General features: G+C 31.1%; 2 protein-coding genes across 3 annotated transcripts in view; both read left to right on the forward strand.

Moving 5' to 3' along the window:
* The window catches only part of LOC143195091 (synaptotagmin-15), a 345,027-nt gene that overhangs the window by 250,171 nt on the left and 83,001 nt on the right, over positions 1 to 11,855 (forward strand). For both annotated transcript variants that reach the window (XM_076401953.1, XM_076401961.1), the window contains exon 8: positions 2,477 to 2,584. In XM_076401953.1, the coding sequence (XP_076258068.1) occupies positions 2,477 to 2,584 (108 nt within the window). The remainder of the gene's footprint in view (positions 1 to 2,476; positions 2,585 to 11,855) is intronic.
* Positions 11,409 to 11,855, forward strand: part of LOC143195058 (aldehyde dehydrogenase family 3 member B1) — a 29,384-nt gene continuing 28,937 nt past the window's right edge. Inside the window, exon 1 of the mRNA XM_076401924.1 lies at positions 11,409 to 11,691. The gene's annotated coding sequence lies outside the window, so the exon portion shown is untranslated. The remainder of the gene's footprint in view (positions 11,692 to 11,855) is intronic.

An 11,855-nucleotide genomic window follows, 5' to 3' on the forward strand; every position in this document is an offset into this window, starting at 1 on the left:
TTCATTATGAACCAACAAAACTATTATATTTGAATGAAAAAAACAAGAACTATTAAAAACAAAAGAAAAATTCACATATGCAATATTATTTTCCCAATAAGAATAAGTTAGGAAAGAAATATTATAATTAATAAGGAACTATTACATTTTTATAATATTCAATAATATTTATAAATCATCAATATATAATCGGTAGTTAACCATTCGTATATAAACCACAATAATATTTAATCCGCATAATATATGAGAGAATGCTGTTTAAGTTTTGGTTGTTAAAAGCTGTTAACGCTTTTTGAAGGTTTTTTATAAAAACACAAAAAGTACTAAATTATTGGTAGTTTTGTTGTTTTATGTTGTTAATCGACTTGTAAATATCTTGTTTAGCTGATTTTTGTCAAGAAATAGATAATCTAGGTAAATTAAATATTTTAACTATTTCTTACGTAGATCAGTTTTTCCTTGCTTATGTTGTTTTATTTATTGCAATAAAATTTGTTATATAATATATTCTTTTAATAATTCTGCGTTATTTTTCTGCGCGAAAAGTATTTAGATCGACATAAATAACACGTCATAAAGCATCATATTCTCTGTTATCAAATTACTTTACAAAAGGAGTGAAATTAATTATATTTTGTCTTATAATATCTTAAAAATTAATGACATTTCATTCACACATCTTCTACCATTCCACCATCCTTCAAATATTTAAAGTATCCTAAAGCATACGTTTACAAATATGATCACTTTCCATTAATACCTTTGCTATCATCGTCAAAACAAGTTCTATTTTGGTATTATTTAACATAAATAATCCTTTGTACGATGGCTATCTACAAATTAATGCCACTAAGCTGTAAAAAATTACTAATAAATTATACCTTGCACGTATATTTCATATTGTCTGCTGCTAATTTTCTTTATTAAATAATCATCAACTAGCCAATTGAACCACAATAGAAGCCTAAGGTGAACTACACCCCCAGTGAAATGACAGCTGGGTCTTCATATACTCATTTAAATACATAAGTAATATTTTATCAATATTGGTAGATGGAACAGGTGGGGCAAAAATCCCGCTACAATTTTGATTGACCGCCAGCTTGGTTATGTGACGTTTAGTTGAGTTTCGCTTTAATAGTGATGTTGTGTAGACGTCCAAATTTTATTATGGATAAATATACGCCACAAGAAGAGTAGCCAACAATATAATACACAAGAAAAGTATCCTAATAGTTCAGTGGCTCACAAAACCACAATTTATCGTTTAAGTGCGAAATTTTGACAGTACGGTATAACAGCAGGCCTGGTTCTGAAAGTCAATGTCTCGTAACTCGTCAATGTGAAAATGTGGTTCTGGTGCGCGATAGTGTTGCAGAGTTTCCGGAAGCATCAATTCGCAGACATGGTTCCGAGTTACACAATTCTGCACGCAGTTTAAGCCGAATTTTGAAAACTGATTCGAAATTGCCCCGTACAAAATTTAATTAGTCGAAATATTGCTACCGAGGGATCCTGATCAACGAGTTGCGTACAGTAATGCAATACTAAGGCTATCTGGTGAAATTGAAGATTTTTCGTCTAAATTAATAATGAGCGATGAAGCCTATTTTCTTCTCAGTGGTCACGTCAATAAACAGAATAGTCGATTTTCTTGAAAATTGGCTAGGTATTGCAGTTACTGTTACTGCTGAAAGGTACCAAGACATAATTCGAAATTCTCTTGTGCCTGAAATGGAACAGCAAGTGCTAGAGAATATGTGGTTTCAGCAAAATGGGGTCACAGTATACACAGCTCGTTTAAGAATTCAATTATTGAATGACGCTTTTACACGAAGACTAATTTCGCGGATAGACGATTTAGCATGGCCAGTCAGATCTCCGGATTTAACAGCACCAGACTTTTCTTGGGTTTTTTTTTTAAATCATTAAAAGTTTATGTGGATAAGCCCAAACGATTCACCATCCTAAAGATAATATTGGTCAGAAAATTGAAAATATTGAGCCTGATATGTTGCGAGATGATGAAAAAATTAACCGAAAGTTGCATAGCGGATATCTACTTATCTTTTCTTTGGGCAAAGTTATATTCAATCAAAATGGTAACGGGTCTTTTGGCCCACTTGTGGATCACCAACCATCTTATCCGTAATCAAGAAAAGACGCACAAAATCAATTTAATGATTTTATGACTTTTCTTTCGAATACGTGTTTGTTATTAGATGTTATTTTGTTTAATAAATGGTGCCCCTCAAGCTTATATTTCTTTTGATATTCTAATTGTATACCCTGTATATTCATGAATAGCTCTATCGCCAAAATCAATAAATAACGAACAGAGAACCCCCCTAATTGAATATGAATACGACAAAATTACATTGTCCCATCAATTAAGGCCGTTTAAAATTTATCTCGTTTTTTCTCTGAACTCAGCCAGTAAATTTCTGTCGCTAATTTAAACTCGTTTAATTTTCAGGAATCCCGAGAAATCCATTCAGACCTGGGAGAACTGCTGGTGTCGCTGCTCTACAACGAAAATTTAAACAGATTGACGGCCACCGTTATAGAGGCAAAGAGATTGAAGGTACGTTTTTGTTTCCTTAAAAATATGTAATTTAGCATTTGTAGGAAATCTCACAAAATATTTTAATCTAACTAAAAAATAAGAAGAAGAATATGTAAAAAAAGTAAATAACAGAATGATGGTCATTAAAATATAATTGATATTTCTTAAATATAAAATATTTCGAATGTGAATATTAGTTTTTAATAACTGTACTTAATACTACTTGTATGGGAACAAAATCCATTAACATTTATATTTATTTCGGAATGTTGTTTGCTATTTTGGTGAAAAACATTATCCGTATTATTACTTAATTATTCTTAAAGTAAACTACTTCTAAGTTGTCATAACGTAATTATAGTAGTTTTAAAAAAGAACAAATTTACCAAACTTTCAACAAAGTATTATTTTGTTATCTCTAATTTACTAATTATTAATAACCAACTGAGTCCAGCATCAAAGGAAGGTAGTTCATTCGATAAATAAAATCATTCGCAGATATGCGTTGACTAAATATTTGGACCTATTAAATTGCAAATAAATTTATTAATTGTCCAACAAATATATCATAAAGTAATTATTCAGGAAAAATGTCGATATATCGATATTTTTTTAATCTTTTTGACTGATATATCGATATATGGATATCTTTTTAAGCCTATATTTTTCGATATTTTTTTCAAAAAAACAATTATATTCCGTAAACATCATAAAAAATTGGTACTTAATTTTAAATGTTCGGTTAATTTTTGGGACGTAATTGTATGGATCAAAACGCTATATCGATACTTCCCTCGGTGGCCAGCTTCCCTACCGTACAGAGAGAAACTAAACGATGATATCGCAGCCCTGAACAACCAGGTCTTCTATATATTTCCATATCAGTTTTTGATAATATACTGCAACATTGGCAAACATTGAAAACGTCAAGAAGCAATAAAAGGTAATCTAAAAACAAATAAACGTCATATTTGCATGTATCTAAGTCTATAGTCTCTACTGATATGTTAGTCATTCGTAAGAAAAGATATACATCTTCGGATGGGTTTCAAACACTGTTTAAGACGGCATTTTCAGCTGCTGAGTGCATTCAAACTGAAATACGTCGTGTTAGTTATTAGTCGGTAACCAGGCTGGGTAAAAGCAGATAGCTCTTGGGATGGTTTCTAGATGTTAGTCACTTCACAGACAAATCGTCTTTGGTAAAAAGGAGACTTTAAAATATGTCAAAAAACTTTATAAAAACAGTAAAAATAATAAATACTTACCTCAAAATGGTCTTCGCAGAAATACTGATATTGAAGATTTAATTGTTAGGTCTTAGATGACGCCAAAATTCAATCTAAGTAGATCGTGATTGGTTTGAAGTGAACATGATATTAATTGAAATTTCGTTGAAAGGTCGATAAAGAATTGTAAGATAATATTGTGGACTATAACATTTAAATTAAGAGTATAAATATATATAACCTAACTACAACACGAGTACTTTTAAAGGTAAACTAATGGCTAATATTCTTAATTTCATATTTTATCCCATAACAACATAATTTTCAGTTGTTCTAGTTCTTAAAACTAAGACACTATTATATATTGTCATGAGACATAAAATAGCCAACTTATAAGGAGTCTTGTATATTACGCTTACTTTAATTATCAGGTAATGCAATAATATATAATATAAGGTAACGATAGTATATTGAAATAAATTATGATATGTTTTGTGGTATGGTTTATTTTTTTCATTACTCTGTAATATATTTTAATGTTCAGGATACTGTTTGGTTCAGTTTTTCGTTCATTTCAACGGTAGTTAAATTACCTTTATGATAATTTATATTGTAATTGTTTGAAATTAAATTTAGCTTTCTAATTATGTTAAACTTTTTGTAATAAGCAAATACATATTAATTATTACCTTAAAATAATTATTATAAATATAAAAATGGGTAAAATTAGTTAAGTAATATAAATGATTTAAAAAGACAGAATTTGGAATTAATTTTCTAACCTAATATTTTTATATACAAGATACTCTTTTCTTTTTCATATTATGGCTATCATAATATTAGTAGTTGCTTAATACTAAGGAGTATTTAATGGCGATTTGTTAGTTTGTTACGAAATACTGGAAATTTATTAAAAATACTTAAGTATAACAACTTAAAAATGTTAACTTTATTAAAAGTTTCAAGTAATGGTCATAGCATTTATTACATAGAATGACTTATTCCTGACATATATTTTCTACATTTTTTAAATACATCTCATACGTTTTTAATATAACAAATGCATTTCTTGATCTTACTTCATGATAATTGGAATTGACTATTGGAATTGGCCATAATTCTAATAAAACCTATATAAACTCTAAGTTAATCTAAGACTATTTATTTATGTTTACCATATGCTTATATTATTTAGACAAAAAAATCTACAAATTACATTTTTGACAAAATATAATATATTCAAAATAACAGGGAACTCACATCATCACGGTATCGAATGTATTGCCTATAGCAATATGTAAATTCGTTATAAATTCAGATAATATTTTCTTTCTCATCTTATGTTAGTTAAAAAGAGCTACACTGTAATCCGATACGTTCGAACTTGAATCATCTTACAAAATTGTCAAACGACCGCAAATTCTTCAAAATATCAATTGGGCGTTATAAACCGACAAAAATTGTTTTGGCGCTTTGCTTATTTTCATAGATTTCTTTTCGCTGCTATATATTATAATAATTGTCAGAGTCAGAAACAGATTGCATCTCTAATAAACTACTTTGAACAGCAACTAGATAATGTTAAAATAAATTATATTTGATAGCATTATTTATATTTCATTATTTTATTGGGATTATAATTTTGTTATTCGTCAAAGTCAAAATGAATTCAAACTCAAAGTTGATATGGCACATTGCAACGTATTGACGTCATATACTTAGATGACGTTAGTTCACCGTTTTGTTGTTTAACGGACTATATATACTATATATAGTAAGTTTTTTTGCATACGTCATCAAGATGTTTAATTTATTGCCTACTGCAATTTGTAAAATCGTTTCAGAATCAGACAATATTTTCCTTCTCATTTTATTCTAGTTAAAAAGAGACACGGTGCTGTCTGATTAGTTCAAACACATAAACTAAAATGCCTATTAAAGTCGTCCAGTTGTCAGACATATGTTATGTATGAGTAATATATGCATAATTAACTGTAGTTTTCAGATGTACTGTAATGCTAAAATAAACTACATATGTTTGAGAATACTTTTGTATATCATTAATTTGTTTGATCTAGAATTTTATTGTACATCAAAGCCCTACTGAACTAAAACTCAGAGTTGATGCGGCAACATTGCGACGTTTTGACGTCACAAATTTAGATGGCAGATAACTTTGAATAGACCATATGTAAATTGCATCTTATTAAAGCAATTCACATGAAAATAATATATGTAGACAAACATTTTAAATTAAGGACAATTTTATTTATTTTATTTTGCGACAAAATCCGATATTATTAAGCGTTTAAAGAGAAACAAGAACCGCGACCCAAAAACGTTGTTATACATAAACAGATTATTTATTAAGTCACATTTTTTTTTACCTTAACGGTTGGCTTTTCTTTTTCATTTAATGCACGAAACCCTGTTTCAGTGTTGTTGTAGTAAATCCTTTCTCTTTCGTAACCTAGGACATTGCACTCATGCATCAATTAACACAGAAACATAAAAGCCCCATCGACGAGTTCGTAATTTTAGATTACAACGCTCAATGTAATGACTTCGATAATAGCACAAATACTCAATAGTGCAAGCTAAAACTATATATTTCTTAAATATGAAATATATCTTGGTATGATACTGAATCATATAAGATCTCCTATGAGGACCTATAAAATGTGGTTAGTGGCTTGGTGGCGCAGTGGTAAAGGCAATGGGACGGTCCTCCTACTGTTGCAATAGCCGCGGATTCGAATACTGCTGGGGCATGGTCGTAAATTTATGTTTGTGATTGTTTAAAATTTGTGATTGTCCTAGGCAAGAGTGTAAAATCCGACGAGGAAAATGATCCCAATCGCGCCAGTAACCAGGCTGGGTAAGATCGGATGTCTTCTGGGATGTTTTCTAAGGTTGGTCACACGCCAGTCGGTAGGCTTAATGCTGAGGACCGTGGTTCGGAGCCCACGTTAAACTTTAGGCCCAGTCCAGATAAACCATAGTTACTAAAAGGGGACTTATATAAATATATTATTAAAATATATTTTTTTTAATATCGTCCGTTCTTTTTAATCACAAATACTATTACGTCAATAAGTTAACAAGAAGGTTGATAGTGAAATATAGCTGATCCAAGGTCAAACTAATATCACTACTTCAAAAGAGCCTTATGATATATCCATTATCCTACCGACTGATCCTGTAACCGGTGTACAAAATATGAAGTTGCTTAAAACAAAAAAACTCGTTAGACACCTATACAAAACGACTGTGAAGGTTTTTATCTAGTACAAAACAAACGAACCACCTTCTTAAGGGAGACCCACTTGCGACAAGATGTTGTGATAGAGGCACAATTAACTATATCCTGATTGGGTGTAGTGCATAGCATCAAATTAGGTATCCCAAGAAGGGCAAAAATCTGGAGGAATTTTTGGCGCTTAAACATCATCAGTCATAGGTAGCTCTAGAAAAGAATTTCCACATCTCAACCAGTGACGGGTACTAAATACAGATTATGATATACATACTAGATTATAATATACTGTACTGCATATTAGATAAATTGATTAGACCTTAAAAAGTTATTAAAGCTGATGGGTCGTATTTTTCTCACCATCTCTCTCTCTCTCTCTTTCTCTTAGCCCCCCCCTCTAGCTCTTAGATAATTAAAGTATTAATGAACACTTTGTTATAGCTGTTCTAGTAGATTCACTAATAAAGAAAACACGTTCAACTTCTCTTGGGTGTAAGCCATATTTCCGTGTTGTCCATAGCACTTTATTGTTAATACAGAAGCAGAGAATTTTACTAACATCTTTTCGCGTTTTTGTTTAATTTCCTCGATAATACTTGAAACCCAACGGTCACGAATAATAACAATTTGTTCTGCAGTATCTGAAAGAAGTCAGAATAAATAAATCGCTAACCTTTAACATAAAATGTCAACTAACCAGAGAGTGATTAAAGTATTTCTTTATATTCTGATGTGATTTAAATCTCCGCAGCATAAGCTTATAACAGCATTACGAGTCAGCCGAGAAATATCTACTCAGATAAACATATAAGTGCTGTGGATGTGTCTCATAATATATTGATTTAAATAGAGTTTATATTCCGAATTCGTACACTGATTGTTTTTAAAAAACCAGTTATTAAAATTTAAATACCATACCAACATTACATTACCTAACAAGTTTAACAACTAGATTTTAACCATTTGATATTTAAAGCTATATTCTCTTTCAATAACAAATCTAATCCAAAAACAGATATATTCATGTATTTCTTCTAGTTTTAAAAGTAGACGTAAATACGACCAGCTTGGTTGGCACAGTGGTCAAGACAACCGGAGGGTCTTGTTAGTGATTTGATAATCCTGGGTACAAAACCTACTGGGGCATGGCTCTAAATGAATGTTTGTCTTATTTATAATTACGCTGATTTATAAGGCAAGAGTGTAAGATCCGAAGAGGAAAATCATCCCAGCCACTCCAAGCTGGATAAGATCGGATATCTTCTGAGATTACTTATAAATTGGACACTCTCCATTTGGTAGGTTTAAAACCGAGGACCGCGGTTCCGAACCCTGTCTGGTTGGTAAAATCTTGCGTTAAATACAAGAAATCAAATAAATATGAAGATAAATATGTTTTATTAACTAACTACAAACTTTCAGTGGTGTTTATTAGCAGCAATAGTTTTCGTTGCAATATTCAAGAGCGGCAAGCAGTCAATATTATGTTATTAGTTAGGAATGGAAAAAGCCTAATTTATGCTCAATTAAATTCTTACACATAAATGATCAAGCTTAAAAAAATGTTCTTGCAAACTTTTACTTTATTTCGACTTTAAAATAAACCAAAATTTTCATGTAGATGTAACAACGAATCAAATGTAATGTTATCAACTATAACCTGTTTAAAGGCATCATCTAAAGGCAAAGTACATCTCTAATCCTCAACCTCTTAAAAATGTTTCCCAATACAATTCCGAAATAAAAAAATGTTCTTGCAAACTTTTACTTTATTTTGACCTTAAAATAGAACAAAATTTTCATGTAGATGTAACAACGAATCAAATGTAATGTTCCACATAATTTTAACTTTTTTCTTTATTCGTTTAGATAATTCTTATTTCCTTTGATGTTGTGTTTTCGCCTCATATTCCATTCTCTAATCACATTAATATTAGTATATTTCTCCTTATTTTCCTATGTTACTACCTATATATACATTTCTTGCAAAATTCTACCGATTTCCTTTATACCTTCTAATTTAATTACCGCACTCCCTCTAATGCCTGTGCCATATCACCTGTAAAAAAGCTAGTAGTTTCTTCTGAACAATTACACACATATCTATGTTTATCTTTATCTCTATCTTTAGTTGTTTCCACTCTTATAAATCTGTATTTGCAATTGTCAACATGGGGCCATGTGTCTACATTAGGGAAGCTTCATTCAGTCACTGTCATTTCCACTATCAGACTCACTGTTCAATTATATTAGTAAATTATCAGTTTCGAATCTATCGATCAAATGTTCACGAATCCACCTTTTGTTTTCTTCTATGTATCTTATGGAGTTCGTCTAAACCGAAGGTGTTATTGTAGCCTATGCTTCATTTCGCATATCCAGACAGGTCCACATTATATATCTCAATCTGCATGTTCACAATAACAATTCTTTGCCGCGCCCCATATCAATTCGATAGAATACAATGATAGGGCGAAAGTTTTTTTTTCTATGCTACTTTCTAAAAAAAATACACAAAACACAAAAATTTAACTTATATTTACGAGAGTGACAATTTAAAAGAGTTCCCTCTCAAACAACAAACTCCTCTAATGAACTTCCTTCGTTTTCTGAGAATAATTCCCAGACTAACAATTTCCTCTGAAATAATTATATCAAATAATTATTATCCTGAAAACACTATATCGAAAATACTACTCACTTTTTTATACATTTCATATATTTGATTACAGCCAACACCAATGTGATCATGGTTCGTCACTCGCTTCGTATGTAAACGGTTTCTCTTTGGCGAATCTAACATTATATTGCTCTACAGATTATATTTTATCTTCAGAAATATATTTCCAATGCAAACTGCAGCCACATTATTATTTAATAGCTTCAATGCTTACTTCTCTGGCACATTTTAGTGACTAAAGAGTGCCCTCATTATTATATTCCTGTTCAAAATAACTAAATATATTCGCAATCCATTTCTAACACTGACCATTTATTGACTTTGACTGTGTGAGTTAGAGTATTCAAAAGTATTAAGCAGCGATTTTAAATTCATCAGAACAAGCAAAGCGCTAAAGCAATGTTTACCGATATATAATGCCTATCACTAAATTTTTAAAGAATTTTGAAATTTGACGACCAGGCAAATTTATAGGCTTATTCGGTTGTATATTCGAACGCATCAGACAGCATGATATCAGAATACCTATTTTTAACTATAACAAAGTGAGAAGAAGAAATACGGCCTAATTTTAAAACGAATTTACAATCTGCTATAGGCAATACATTCGACATCGTGATGACGTGAATTCACTGCCATTTTCAAAGAACTATAGTACCTTGTTGCAAATAACCTAGAATATTAAGCTGCACAGCCACTCACCAGGTATACATATGTAATTAGTAAACACATTAAAATGGGACAGAAATCGCGGTTTATTTAATAATCATATTGTAATAACTACCTTGATAATGGGACTATTAGGAATACCAAGATAAAGTTTTATTAAGGGAGAAATAAAATTAGCTCAGTACTCGTCCTCTACTTGGAATTTTTGGACGTAAATGTAAACATAATTATCAATGTTCATTTTTTAACCACCAAAGAAACTAAAACAAGGCAAGTGTATAGGGACCTTTTTTTTAGCTTTACCTTTTCTCTCCTTAATCTACACAAGTCAAAAACACAAATGGAAAAAATATATTGCTAGCTATAGTTACTAATAATATTACGATACTTGATATTCAGCCAATGACTGAAGAAATAGTACTCCGACTTCATTGGCGCAGTGGCCAAGGCGTCAGGGCGGTCCTACTACTAGTTGCAGGTTCGAATCCTACTGGGGCACGGGTGTATTTTATGTTTATTTGTATTTGTAAATGTCTTTATAGGTGATAGTGTAAAATGCGACAAGAAATAAGCATCCCAGTCACATCAGTAACCAGGTTGGGTAAGACCGGATATCTTGTGGAATGATCTTCTGGAAGTTGGTTAATCGAGAAGCTTGATGCCGATGACTATGGTTGGGAGTTCAAGTTAGACAGTAGGTTTAGTCAACATCAACCCTCGTCGGTAAAAATAAGACTTTAAAATATATCGAAAAATAGAAGAAAGAACCATAAAAGTACATCAGACAAGTAACAGTAAATTGAACTATATTGTAACCATATCGTAACTATGTAGAAATAATACTAGGTATATTAGGATTAATGTTGAAAAAAAAAATTATTTGAAGGATAATTAATTAAATATTAGATGTTGATGACATATCTTTTTGATCATATTAGTGTAAAAATACTATAACAAACATGTTATAAATGTCGCGTTAATACGTCGAATATATTTTTGAATGCTATCACTTTCATGCTGGTTCATCGTCGTCTCGCCTATAGCTCGACATCGTGTTGCATAACAAAAACAAGACCACCGGTCGGTAGTTTTTCCGAATGTTACGCGAAGAACGGGCCTGAATCTTGACAATCTCCGCGAAGTGCGTTCAGTTCGCAGTCGAAAGTAAAAGTAAACAGTAAACACGAATCCGCTTAACCAAACATTTGTATGCAGGTATAAGGTACGCGTCAGAAACACTTTCATATATTCGTCGGTGTGTAATTTGGAATACTACTTCTTGTACATGCAGGTAAGTATAATATTTATACAATCTTAAAACGGGTTTGTTTTATATGTATATATTATATATAAAAAATGAATAATACCCATTTAGCAACAATGATATTTAGAAAATATATTTCGAATGGACCAGCTTTCTATTGTTGAGACGAACGAGATGTTATATAATATTAC

Source organism: Rhynchophorus ferrugineus, unplaced genomic scaffold (assembly GCF_030347505.1).
Source record: "Rhynchophorus ferrugineus isolate W39M unplaced genomic scaffold, kcgeb_rfMv2 rfM1, whole genome shotgun sequence".
NCBI lineage: Eukaryota > Metazoa > Arthropoda > Insecta > Coleoptera > Curculionidae > Rhynchophorus > Rhynchophorus ferrugineus.